Genomic DNA, 14750 nt, shown 5'->3' on the forward strand with positions numbered 1-14750 from the left:
TTGCAATCTTCGAATTTTAATTTTTTATTCTTTATTTTTTTTTTCATAATTTGGCGACTAATTTCAACTTTTGAAACGGTGGAATCATCTATCAGTGCTTAGGTCCCCAGGATATCATTTTGATTTTACCCTAGAATAATGTATATAAAAATATAGTATTACCAAAATTGAAAATGTGTCAATTTTTTAAGTAATTATATATGAACTTATTATATCAAAAAAAATTACTTTTTGTGTGGTGGTGATATTAATGTTATTAAATTAATATCTGTCTCCAAGCATACCCTACATCTCAAAGTCTAAAAACAAAAATAAAAAAGTCAATAAAATGTATGTTATTATAAAGAATCTTTATAATATCTTACATTTTATTGATTAATTGCATTTAATTAAACAAATAAAATACTGTATCACTTTTAAATAAGATATAAAGAAATAAAGAATAAGACAATACATGGCATAAAACTCTTATTTGTACTTAGAGAAAGAATTGAATAATAATTTTTAAATGTGCTATATTAGTGTCTATTTTGAGTGAATTTTACCTTTTCCTTAGCTGAGTCAGGGAATGTGTAGCAACGGCTTGGATGAGAAATAGTAATTGTTGACCTAGACCCCACGGTTACAGTAGAACTACTAATCTATTTTTAATCTTATTACCGCAAAAGTACGGTATTTTGGCGTATATGAATACTCATGAATAAATATTGGATATTTACTTTACCAAAGAACACTTTTCTAATAATACCTTCTCATTCTTTAATTCGATTTATTTTTTAAAAAAATATTTATCTACGTGTTTTTTTATGAAACAAAAATTTAAATTATTATATGCCAATGGAAGGCTTTTTATAGCGATTAATAGCCTTCTTAAAATAAAAAAAACGCATTTATTATTTCCTTTTTAATAGAGCATTCCAACAAGATGCCACAAGCTGGAAAAAAAAATTAATAGATTTTTAAAGGCGGCAGCACATCTTATTAGACTTATTTTTGCATTTTCTGCGAATTTATTCACATTATTTTTGAAACATTTCTTGTATTCGGCTGTCAGATTAGCCAAAGCCAACAAATTGTTCGCTGGTGGCTGGTGTCTGGTTTTACCTGAACCGAAAATTTGCTAATTTTGCAATTACATTTAATTGAATAATTCAAGATTCGCTTATTAAAATTTTTTGAAACTTTGCACGAGTGTTTGTCAGATTGGTCTCTTTAAAAAGTTATCTTACATTTTTTCTGTAAAATGTACAGGGAAGCCAATAATCGACCCACTTAAAATTTACATGGGTTTTCCTATGTTCCGCTCGGCGACGCACCACCCGGTTATATGTATCTTAAACATATTTAATTTAAATTATTTTTCTATATATTACCTAATCTGAATACAATATAAATGTCTATGTGTTCGGCTCTTTTTTGTGGTGATACCCATATATAGAATTATATGATGAAGAGGATGATATATGAAGAGAATTATATGCGAAGGTAAAGAGAGATCGACAATGATTTATTAATTATGCAATGTAAGACGCATTCGTTACTTTGAATTTATTTCGTATTTAGTAGGAACTATTGTTCTCTTTTTAACTTATACGTTAGATTTGTCATTGCAAATTAATACATTGATTTTCTCATTTAAGACATAAGTTGACCGGACCGATATACCTTTAAAATTATATCTGCCAATAATAATTAAAGTTGGTACTTAACTTTCTTTCGCTTCAATTTTTCAACAAGTTTTTTGTAACCCAACAGTACCATAATATAAACTATCTCTCTAATACTATGTAGAAATAAAGTTTTATTATAAAGTGTTGGAAATATTTTAATGATAATTTGAATTTGATCCGAATCTTTATTTCTACTCAACCTCCTTTGACTGAGAAACTCTAACTGTAATCAACTTGTACTTTGTAGATTCTCACCCTTATTTTCCCCCTTTCACTATGCGTGTGGCTGGTAGGTTGCACTGTATTTATAATTTTAAACTAGTTTATTTGCACTATGTCTGCTATAAGTCACAATAATTGGTGTATTTAAATATATGCTTATCCAAATAAAATAAGTAGGATAAAATTATAGAAATATATACTTTTGACATATTACTTAAATATTATTAACAAATATATTGTCAACTACTTCTTACCTGATTTTATTATTTTCTCTTTATTATTCTTAATCTATGGTTATGTTACTCAATAAATGTAAAAGATCTATAATGGCTCAAAATTCTCACCTTCGTCAATGTATATGGTATTATTCTTTTAGCAATTGGATAAGGATATAATTACCATAAGTTTGCTTTCTGCATTAATATATGACCAAAAATTAATTTCCCAAGGTCTTATGTTGCCCTAATATACTTTATAGGAACACCATCTCCGAAGAAAAAGCGCAATAATTCAACTCCAACAAAGAAAAACGTGGCCGAGAAAAAGCAGATCCTCCAGCAACTTATCTCACCAGTCAACAAGCACAACTCTAAGAGAGTCAGCTTGGGGGAGCTCATCCAAATGAGTGAACAAAAGACAAGCGGAATTCAATCAGCTCCTTCAGTAATAGTCAAAGAAACCAAGTTTTGTGACGACCCGGCTCTCACAGCCTTAAACGATCCAAAACTGGAAAAAAAAGTAACGTTTGCACGATTATTGAACAAAGTTAGTGCAGAAATGAGTTCGGGATCAGATATGGAGATGGGAATTATGCAAACTAACAGGCTTGGCTGTATTTTTCCAAGACCTTCCAGTACACCACCCTCCCCTAGTGTGGTTAATAGAAGTCCCAATAGTACTTCCAGCAATCAGGGTAAATAATTTTTACATGCCCAGAAGCGACCTAATTAGTTACATACGATAGTTAGGAGAACTTTAAATTATACTAAAGATACAGCTGCATTGTCAAAGTAGGTTCTTCTTTTTTTGTAGGCAGCGACTCATTTACCAGCTCTGACTTAGCAATCCCGAGCGCATTAAGCTCCAGCATCTCCGATCTCCTCATCAACCGAAGACAACACAAGACATCAATGGGCAAACAAAAACCTGCCAGTGCCGACTCGATCCTCGCGATGTTCCGTAACTTTTCCTCCAGCTCTGCTGGGGCTAACTTGCCCTCTTCTTTAAAACTGTCTCCCTCGACCACACCTACTGCCTCCAGTCCGCACGATGATATCGTAGGGGATGACGAGTCATCTTCTTCTTCTATACATACTCCTGTAAGCTTTTCCAGTGGTGCACCAGAAAGTCCAATTTTGCACCATCACGTGTTTAACCATCAAAGTACTATAGAAGTGCCAGTGTTGGATCCAATTAGCGCGCATAGATCCGCCAGTAGCGGCACCAATCTACTGCATCCTCCAACAATATTATTAGAGATACCTAGCACAATCAATAAGTGCCTTTCGCCCATTAGGGAAATGCCCACACCTTTACCTTCGCCAATGCCTTCACCGGCCATTACACCTATTATGCGTAGGGCACCGTCGCCAATATCTAGGTAAGTTTAGAGATTAAGCTATGGAGTTCAAAGTTTTTTAATCTTTCATTATAAATCATTAAACCATTGGCAACTCTGGTTATCAAAAGACACGGTGATATTTGAGACAAATCAGATTTAGGAGCTACCTAAGGGAGAGCGCCCACCAAAGTGGCGTAACAAGTGACAAGTAGCAAGTAGCGCGCGTCTAGCATGTTACTTTAAATGAAACCCATGACAACGAATGATTCAGAGCACACCAAAATGATAGTGGCAGTGGCTAGGTTTGAGCTAAGTCGTGAATTTGAATTCACAGTATAACTGTTAACGCGATTTTCTATTCACTGTGAATATAACCTGTGAACGTAAATTCACTATTGAGCGCCGGTTGGCGAGTTTGCCTATCGTTTAGTTTAATATCATGGTAGTGAATTCGCATAATAACAAGAAAAGTATTACTATTCTGTGTTTATTGTGTTAAGGAGAGTGCATACCCAGATACAAATATTAAGGGGACTAAAAGTAAATAAAAATTGGAGACAATATCATTGACAATGACAACAATGATTTATTGTTGTCACATTTCAAAAAATATATATATTTTCATAGACATTTTTAAAGCTAATATCACGATGTCCTAATAAGAAATAATTGTCTTTAAAAGTTTAAAATAATGATAAAAACAAACATATTTTAATATTCGACCTTCCGCAGAAATAGATAAATGAAAATATTCTATCACAAAAAAAATCCAGTAAAAAAAACTAAATAAGCATGACAATATAAAATATAATATATGTACAATAAAAATAATTTATAAAAAATAATTGTTCTCTCGTTTTTCCCCACAAACGAGAGAGACGGATAGACGATGGGAGTCAGATAGTCTGTTTAATGACGGCCAATCGCTGATGAATGAATTACTTCTTTCGGTTTTTCAAATTTCAACGCGTATTCGTTTCTCTGAATGTGAACGCGCCTTTTTCATTCACATTTTGACATTTCACAGTTTATTTTTAAGTTAGTAAGTTAAGTCGTGAATGTGATTTTTTATTCACAGTGAATGATTCGCAGGTAGTGAAATTTTGCTCAACCCTAGCAGTGGCATCATGCAGCTTGCTACGCCACGTCGTTAAAAATAGAGCTTGTTCTACTTTTTGCCACGTGCTACTTTGTATGTGTGTTTGTTGCCAAATTTAAATATGGAAGACTGTCCATAATTTAACATTCGTTTTGTTTCATTAATTGAGAAATTTCCAGGCATATATGACAACACAAGTCCGAAAAATTATTGGACTAATTTTTGTCAGTAATAACTCAAAAGTTTCTCTTCTCATTCTGTAGAAGGATTGGAATTTCGCCGGATACATATTTAGTTCTTTAAATACATTAAATCCACTATGTCCTTGCATCTCTTTCCAATAAGGGTGTACACAAAACTGACGTTGCGGACGAGTTTTGTTCATATTGTTCACGTTTAAAAGCGTTAGCATAACTTCATCCTCAGAGGCATTTTGAATTTAACTAACCTTTTTAATGTAATTTAATGTCATACTTTAGTGTGCACTACCTGCCACGCCAGTGCCATACCCGTGCAATGTCACTGCCATGTTACATGTCACGCCACTTTGGTGGGCGCTCTCCCTAAGGCTAATGAAAAGCAAGACGCTGAGCACGCGGAAGTAAGGGTAGGAAGTGCAAATGGCTTATCACAATTGAATCTTTTGCAGAACTTACCCTTCCTCCTTTCAGTATTAACAGAGTAACGATTTCCTCAGGAAAAAAGTTCCAATTTTTCAGATTAAGCGCTGGCCAAATCTCAGCATCTTCACTCGATGAACTGGAAAACAGCGATGACAAAATTTCGATAGAGATTCCAAACATATCTGTCAGTGCTAGCGACGATGACGAAATACGATGCCCGGATATTGTTATCGATCCTCTGGCAGAAGACGGCCTTATATTCGAGGAGGTCGCTGCGATGCAACACAGTGCCTTATATAAAGCAAAGGTAAAGCAGTTGATGACAGAAATATTCATAAAATTATAATCTTATTTGTTGACAGAATCGCCCGCCGCCCCTGGGGCAGATCAATATTCAGAACCCACCGCCCCCACTAGTGATACCAACTTTAACTATTGAAACACCGTCACCGACTAGAAAAACTCCAACTCTTCTGGTTCCCGGGTCGCCACCGCCCCAAAGAGGTTTCCCTCAGCATCAGGACACATTTCAATTCCCGTTTACAGCTAAATCCGGAAGGAAAATGTTTAAAGATTTTGAAAAACCTACCTCATTGGATCTACCTACGGCTCCTCCCTTGATTACCATCACTTGTAATATGAGCGAAGCCGAGTCGGATATAGAGTCGATATCTCCGGCTGTTAAGCTTTCAGCTCATCATCATGGGGCATCCGGGGGAATGACTTATTTAAGTCCATTCTCCATGGCGCATCGGGGTGATCAACATGCTTCCGAGTCAAATCTCAGTTCGTCTGGCTACAGTTCGATGGCGAGTCCAGGACCATCTCGATGTGGATCTAGTAATCCATTATGTCCATCAGAAATGGAAGACCAAGGCCCTCCAGGTACAAATATATTAATACACATACTTCATTTTGATAAATGTTCATCTTAGGTTCAGGGAACCACGGATTTCGAAGACAATCTACTCCAGTACTCAAACCGAACTCAAATTCTGGAAATAGTGACTCAAAAACTTCTCAAGGAAACCAAAGAAGGGGCCGTTCTGATTCCGAAACTCTATCGGATGATCCTTTATTAGAATCTAATGATGAGGGTATAGGAACTGATCATATAGATGAGAAAATCGACGAAGGAGAAGTTAAAAGCGCTAAGGAGTTGGAAGTGTTTATGAATGACACAACTGATAAAACTGTTTTATTAGATCTGCCTCTTATTCCGAGCTTGACGACACCTAAAGTTGCGAAATGCATTAGTATTGAAAGCTCCATGGATCGTCTGCTTCTTCCCTTGACGACTTCTAACAGCAAAAACTCTTTGCAACTTCCTTCAATCGTTGTTCAACTTGATGCAGCCACTGGTGAAAAGTATCTAAGTCCCATGAGTTCGCGCAGTGAAAGCCCTTTAAGTGATCGTACCACTGGAATGGGTCGTTTTTCGCCTTTATTCTATGGCAAGAACAAGGATCTACTACCATTTACTGATTCAGACGGCCTCTACGACTTCCCTAGTAGTGACAAAGTCAATGTTACCAATCCCACTCAGCATAAAAAAGTGGGACGGAAACGGGAGAAACGAGTCCGAAGCTCAAAAACACCCAGTCCAACTAAACAACAGCAAACGCCAGTGTGGCATAATCACTTAGATGTTCCTAATACCAAAGACCCCTATTATAAGGTTCCACCTCCTAGGAAATTCAGCCCGAAACGAAGACTAGCCAGAACTCAAGTCGTTAGTTCTTCATCTAGTTCCGACAGTATAGTATCCGCTAGAGAACTTAGGCATTCATCCTCTAGCCCTAGTTCAGATACAGTACGATGGTCACCAACAGTAACATGGATGGATCAAAAGCATCCTAGATCTCTTGATGCGTCATGTGAAGAGAAAGTAAGTACAATAGATTTATTATTCATATTTAGTTATAGAAATATTGTTTGTTTTTAGAATGACTCAAACCCCAGCTCACCAATGTTATCTAGATCCTTAGAATTTACTAGAAAGCAACCAAAGTATCAAAAAGTTAGCAGATTAAGAGCAATTAGCAACCAGATTAGGTAAGGTAGAATAGGTATTTTGGAGCTAAATTAATCAATTTCTAAAGAACACTATTTGTTTCTAGCCAACGTTTTGAAATAGTGCTGTAGGGTGAAAAACATTTTTCTTAAGATATCCCTTTTATGTTCTTTAAGACGTTCTTCGAGATATCTTCAAATTTATCCTACATAAGAATTTTGTATATTACAGCTATCTGCAAATGTTTAGGAGTTTCACTTTTCTTTTGTGTGGATGTTACTGAATACGATTTTTATTTGCTCATAGTTAAGAGTACGAGCTAGGCCTTCCGATCAGTACCCGGGGTCTTAAAGTATGTTTGGTTCATGTACTTGGATACTATAGGAAAGGTGGGCAATTATTTTTATTTAAGAATTGTTGAATGGCATTCATATTTTATTCATGAAATTATTGGCTTGAGAGAGACTTTGCACGTTTTTTTAAGTTTCGAATAATGTTAACTTTTTGTTGCAGTTGATGGCATGAAAAATTGTTTATGAATCTCTATGAAAATGTAGGTTTATGATATCAATCTAGAGGAGGAGTCTATTCTGGTCATTTATGACTATTTCTTCCTATCTAGAGCTCTGTAGATAAATTAAATATAATTCGAAATGTTGTCTAGTAACAAATAGTTTTCTTCAGAAATTAACCAACTTACCCATAAAACGCCACTTCTATTTCGCTTTTATATTAACATCTCTGTAGATTTTTGAGAAGATTAGAGCAAAGCCTCAAAAGGCGCGATCGCACTGCCAGTCCGGTTACCGACACTTCGGAAAGCGACGAGGACTCTCCGATGGTCACCTCCCCACTACTTCATCAGACCAAGGGGCCTAAGGTTGAGATACGGAAGAGTAATAGCATAGGAAAGTTACAAGTAAACGGTGGCAAAACGAATAAGGGCACGAAATTTAAACAATGGGATTCATTACAGGAAGGTGTGTGGCCCACCGAGATGCATGCGAAACATGGAAATTCTGAATAGATGGTTATGGTATTGTTATTATATTTTTCGGATAAGAGTTCAGTGTTAATACCAAATAAGTAGATAATGTAGGCAAGAGCTAAATTCAATAATTGTTTGAGACAAAAATTCGACAAATTTTGAAAAAAGATAGTAACTTGTCAGGCTACACGTACCGGGTGACCAACTAAGAATAGACGTCTGCAATATCTCAAACCATAATAATCGTAGCGCCTTTAAAAAATTGGTGTAAAAATAGCCCAAAAAAAAACTGGAAATTATTTTGAAGTTTATTGGTATTGGTCAGCCGCTAGAGGGCATTACAGCTTGTTTTAATCTTAAGATTATATTTTTTCCCAAAAACCTTCAATAACAAACACCTCAAAATATTTTACAAACATTTCTGTCATATGTCAAATAAAAGGGTGGGGAAAGTTTTTATCTTGGAATATAAAAACAGGTAAAATCGGTACTGACTGAACCGATTTTTGTTTTAACAAATTTTGTTTAAAATTACTTAGTTGCTTTATTTTTTTCTACCAAAAAAAATTTCAAATTACTTTTCCTACAATCTGCTAGATGGCGTTCACTTATGACTTATCCTTTCTTCTTAAAACCAAAGAAGCTAATAAAAGCGGCATCATCGATATTACTTTTTAAACTAAATTTATTAAAAAAAATGTCCATTCGAAAAAAAATGGCAAAAACTCCCCTTTGCTTAGCCAGGCTGAATAAATTCATTTTAAATCAGTTTTTTTTTAATGAAACAAACTGTATGTTTTAGTAAATCCGAGATATAATATAGATTGATCGTTATATATATTATACGTTTATTTATATAGGATGTTAACTAAACCAAGTTGAACTAGTAGTAGTAGTAAGGGTGGGGGAGCTAGACCTCGGCAAGTAGGCCTGAGTAGTCCCTTTTCGCCAACCCCAGAATCACCGACTCCTACGCCACCACTCCCAATGCGAGGTCTCCACTGAGTCGTCCCGTCCTTTTAATAAAGGCTTGCACGTTGTCCCAGTCTAGATCTTTAAGATCTTTCCACTGGAGTGTCGTTGCTCCGAAAATTTTCCTTCTCAGGCGACTCCACCTATCACAGATACCTAGTATGTGGTATGAAGTTTCCTCCCCTGTACCGCAATTCGGACATACTGGGCTTTCTCTTATACCAAGAAGATGTGGATGCCTATTTAGACTGTTGTGCCCGGTCAGGATTCCCACCAAGTCTTTAATACTTTGTCGGGTCTTTGTTAGCAGTCGCCTTGCTTTAGAGCCGTCATGGTCTGGTATCATATCCTTGGCCTGTCTACATCCTTCTGTCCTTCTCCAATTCTTCCTTGTTTTTTCCCAGGCCCAATTATTAAGTGCCTGAGAGATTTGTATTTTGCTAAGACCGAGACAAGGTTCGGGGCCTATGAAGGGGTTAACGGAACCTTGTCTTGCCAGTTCGTCGGCCCGCTCATTGCCCCCAACACCTTGGTGTCCTGAGACCCACCTCAGTCTCACTTCCTTGTGTGCTGCAAGCCTTTCCAATGCGTCTCTGCATTCCTGGACTAGCGCTGGAGTAGATGCAAATCCTCTCGTTACCTTCAAATGCCTCTCGTTTGTTCACTACTTCGAGTATAGCAAACACCTCCGCTTGGAAAACTGTGCTGTGTTTCTCTAGCGGGATGTACACTCCGGCTCCGGCTGAATTGGTGCTTTTCATCCATGATCCATCCGTGTACCAGGCCTGGAAACCACTTGGCTCTTTAACTTGGTTCGCCGACCATTCATCCCTTGTCGGGATTTCGACTTGAAACCCCTTCTTTAAGCTTAGTTTACCACTTTCTGTAGTGCATCGGGATGTCAGAATTGGTATGTTCTTACACATCCTGAGAGCAATCGTCATATAGCCTTGTCCTAAGTGAACATTGAAAATGTGAACCATGGAGAAGTCAATAAAGAACACAACACTAAAATAATTTGACTAAATATATTATCTAATATTTAGATTTTTCATAAAATTTCAAGAAATTTAAGGTGTTGTATTTTATACACCTTTATTTAGTACCACCGCAAATGTTCAAATTGCCGTTCATTACATTCAATGTACTGAAGCATCTTTTGAAACTGTACTCTCTACTTCAACAACTGACAAAAATTGCATGCCATCCCTAATCCAGCCAACCATGTTTAGTCGTGTCGTAGGACTTGCAGAATCATACCTTTTATTCTACCCTTACATAAACATCCAGACATGTTAGGTCTGGTGATCTAGCCGGCCATGGAGAGGTACCTCCCGTCTTATCCATCTATCAGCGTAGTTAGTATCTGAAAATTCCCGACCATTTAAGGCGAAATGAGCTGGATAGCCATCGTGCTAGAACAGCATTTGTTGCCCAATTTCCAGTGACACTGTTTTTAAAATAATTGGTAATTCCTCTCTTGAAAACTGCAAATAATTTACACCCTTATCTGTCCGCAATCTGTTTGAAAGCACATAAGGATCTTCTGCAATTAAACCCAAATACCAGTGACAATAGTCTAGCATTCAGTCAAAATCATGTTGGGTTAATTCCTGGTGCACGTTTAAAGGATATGGATGAAACCTGGAACAAAATGATGATTGCTGACTCCACAAAATAGACCAACCTCATGCTTTTAGCGTAAAAACAAATTATTATTTTTACACTTAAAGCATCATCATCAAAAAATCAATTCTCTTTAGAAAAAATTAAGTCTTATCTCGTATGGTTTAGTGAAGGTTTAATATTCGAAAGACCGATTACCTATTATTCCTAAGAATATTCTGAACAGTAGTTGAATTTACTCCCACGCAATAGTTCTAGTACTTAAGTGAGGATTAAACTCGACGTAAGCTAAAACATGTATTATGTTCCCTGAGGTACAAACATGTTGTCTCTGGTATACGGAAAGCCGAACATTTCCAGTCGGTCGCAAACGATGGAGTCGCGAACTTTTGTCTGAAGCTTTAGAAAAAAAGCAATACAAAGAACAGGGATAGTGGATACGAACTTAAGGAACAACAAACTGGAACAAAACACAAATTCGAAATAATCAATTCCTTCGACCCCAACTACTCGTTTCTCGAATACTTTTTCAAATCCCAAATTTCCATGTCACCACCGGTGGCTGCTTATGCGTACTAAATTTATTTTATAAGTAAAATATGATAATATTGTTAATAAAATGATCAATAATACCTATTTATATTTACCCGGCGTTGTCGCCACGCGCTTGCTTGATACTTCGATACTCGATACCTTGTTCTTCAAATAGTTTTGAATTCGTCCGTCGTGCCTGATTACTTGATTACTTTTTATTAGCATAAGTATTAAAGTATCATTTTGTAATATCTTACTAAAACTTGATAACCCTCTATTATACTCAAAAAATATAACAAACGCTAAAGCAAGCCCTAAATTTAATATAGGTATTCATATAAAATCTTAATATTCGTCTGTACATTCACTAACAAGTATACAAGTAATGACTACTTTGTAACGAATACAAAGTATCTGATACTTAGATATAAAGTATCAGTATCTACTTGATACTTAGTAAAAGTAATCGTTGCACATCACTACTCTGATGCATTGAGCGCGGGTATTGTCCAGACATGTGACTCTAGGCAATAAAGGTGGTCACACACTTTTAGGTTTTGATGTAATCGGGGTACCCCATCTTATCTCATGGTCCCGTCTTGCCCCTAGTTCCCCTATAATGAAGCTTGTCACCTTCGCGTATTAACATGTATAAGAAATTAAGCTCTTTTGATATGAAGAAGTTACTCGACCATTTAAGGTTAAAACTTTTAAATATTTGATCTGTTTTTGCAAACACTGAATATTATCTATTGACTATTTGTAAGTTTCCTCTGTTATTAAACTGAAGAGTCCAAATAATACGTAGTTTTAGATAAGAGACTCTGTAACTTTTTTCTTACTTTCTTCAGTTTTTTGGGAGCTGTTGTTATTTGTTTTATTTTATTTACATATATTTATATATCTTTACGTTAGGCTAGCTGAAATATCCATGTTTTTGGTATTGACACTAAATCAATCCGATACTAAAAAAAAATTTATTGATTATATTATTAATCGTTTTATAGTTAACTACAATGGTAGAAGTTATAAGGTACAAACATGTTTTAATTCTATTTAATATATTTCATTATTCAAATATTTAATATTTAACAAAACGGTAAAAATTAGCGTAGATTATTACGATTGGGAAGGGTTAATTTCGTATATTGCTCCCTCCCTTTTTGTAGGAAGAAACTTTGATAACTATTTTTTCAAAATATAATTAAGTATATACAAAGTGTTGCAAAAAACATAAGAATACACTTTTTTAATTACACATTCATATTTTCTAAAATTAAAAGCATCTGCTGCGGTAACGTATCAAACTCATTTCCTTTACAAAGAGGGTAGAAAAAATATATGATCTGATCCTATATAGGAAGTCCGAAATTCGAGGGTGACCACTGGTCGCCGTAAGAAAATCGTAAAACCCAGCGGTTAAATGGTTGCTTAAAATAATTAAATGGTTGATGAAAAGTTAATTGGATGCTTATTAAAATGCTGTTTGAAAATCGATTACGTCATGAGATATCGAAAAAAATCTTTTTTATTCTTTTAGAACTCATTTAAAGCCACGCCCGATTATGGCCAGTAAAAGACAAAACATCGTACCATCAATTTTAATCACATCATGTTGTCCGAAAAAAGTACTAATGAAACTGTATCATTTATATTGCTCCATGGATTTAACTAACGTCAACAAAAATAAGAAAATATTACTTGAACTTTCGCTTTTTTTTGGATATCTGAAAACAATCAGGATTTTTTTTAATTTTAAATAAATTGCATCAACTTACTTAACTTGAATTCAACCGGACATGTATCTTTTACGGTTTGCATGAACCCTCGAATTTTAGACACCTTGTACATTGAAAACTGTAAAAGAATTTAATTTATATAACCCTTTTCAACGTAAAATGTAGAAATTTTTAATCTATGTGGTTAACTATAAAGCCCTTATTTAAAAAATTATGTATGTAAATTTAAACCGCTCAACGTCATCCACCCATTCACACAAATTACGTGCTGCTTTATGTAAAAAATAATGTATGTACCTATTCTTTTGCTACTACACAGCGTCAAAGCTTACAGAATATACTATATACAGTATAGTCTGTAAACTTTGACAGCTTTAATTTGAATCGTCCATTAATCGTTTATCACTGTAAATTTTATACATCGAGAGGGGGTTTAATATATTATAGCTGTGGTATAAGAAGAACTTACGAATATGCTTTAGAGTTAACCAAAAAAAAAATATTGTAAAGCAATAAGTGGTAGGTTCTTACCTTATAAGCAGCTTGAAAAAAGGCTTGTAAATGAGACTGATTTTTTCTACTAAGAACATAAGTATTCTACCAAATGTATATAAAGTTAACTTGTATTATAGTTACATTATGTCTTTCAATAACTAAGAGTGCACTTTTTCGCTACCTACGCTAGTATTAATTTCCTGGATGTTCCTGGTTCTTGTAAGCTTGTGAGGTACGATTTAATCACATGACAACGAAATAAATACAATATTTTTACATAAAGGAATTGATCTGTGTATGAATATGATAAATAGATCGTAGCTATCTTACATTTCTTCTCAAAGTACGTGCTTAACTTATTCTTGTTAGGAAAAAGTGATCTTATAATGGCACTAATATATAAATTATTAAAAATTCTCTTAGTTATTCTAGTGTCGCTTTTAATAGTTTTTACGGTATTTTTCAAACGTATCTCACAAGCATTTTATCAAATATGTTAATAATTCCTTATTACATCTATTGATCTATAGTTCTTGTTTGGGTTAAAATAAGCAGTACGTCTAGATTTTTCTTTTTGTAATATTTTGATATATATATGTTATGTCATTTTAGGATATTTCAATAATATTACAAGAAATAAAAAAAGGTCAATAAGTTATGGTATGGTGTTGTAGGGATTACACATTTTTTTAAGACCTTGGTCTTTTTTATAAATAGAAAAAACGTTTTAAATAGAAAATATTGAATGAATCATGTACATACAGGGTGTTTCACTTTTTTGTAGCAAGACTTTAACAGTATTTAGAAAAATTAATTTTAAGGTAGGTTTCTCATATAAATATTGATCGTCAAACTTTTTGTTTCTGAGATACAGGGCGTCAAAGTTTCTCAAAAAAAAAGTTTTTATTTTTTAATATCCGAACTATCAAAGATATTGAAATCAAAATTGGTATAAACAATTCTAGGATGAAGGGTTATAATTGTAAATAATGTCATGTTTCTACGTTGGCCAGTGGCGGAGATATGACTAATTAATAATGTTAATGTGACTAAAAAAGTAGCACGCCACTGGATTAAGTCGATTAAACGATCATTTCTAAATAGTGCATTTAATTGTAAACAAAAATGCCCTCTTGATATTTTTTCGTATCTGACTCCGTTTTCTCCTCAAATTGGGTTGTAAAAATCACTTAAGATTTGAAGATAA

At 34.7% G+C, this 14750-nt stretch overlaps 1 protein-coding gene across 2 annotated transcripts in view; it reads left to right on the top strand.

Annotated features, from left to right (window-relative positions):
• Window positions 1-13685, top strand: part of LOC126737949 (uncharacterized) — a 541322-nt gene extending 527637 nt beyond the window's left edge. The window contains exons 22-28 of one of the 2 annotated variants that reach the window (XM_050443074.1): window positions 2371-2805; window positions 2907-3492; window positions 5272-5482; window positions 5538-6060; window positions 6111-7063; window positions 7121-7230; window positions 7937-13685. In XM_050443074.1, the coding sequence (XP_050299031.1) occupies window positions 2371-2805; window positions 2907-3492; window positions 5272-5482; window positions 5538-6060; window positions 6111-7063; window positions 7121-7230; window positions 7937-8216 (3098 nt within the window). In that variant the 3' untranslated portion in view covers window positions 8217-13685. The remainder of the gene's footprint in view (window positions 1-2370; window positions 2806-2906; window positions 3493-5271; window positions 5483-5537; window positions 6061-6110; window positions 7064-7120; window positions 7231-7936) is intronic. The other variant, XM_050443084.1, reaches the window with a different exon arrangement.
• Window positions 13686-14750: the final 1065 nt, after the last annotated feature.

The sequence above is a fragment of the Anthonomus grandis genome, chromosome 1 (assembly GCF_022605725.1).
Source record: "Anthonomus grandis grandis chromosome 1, icAntGran1.3, whole genome shotgun sequence".
Taxonomy (NCBI): Eukaryota; Metazoa; Arthropoda; class Insecta; order Coleoptera; family Curculionidae; genus Anthonomus; species Anthonomus grandis.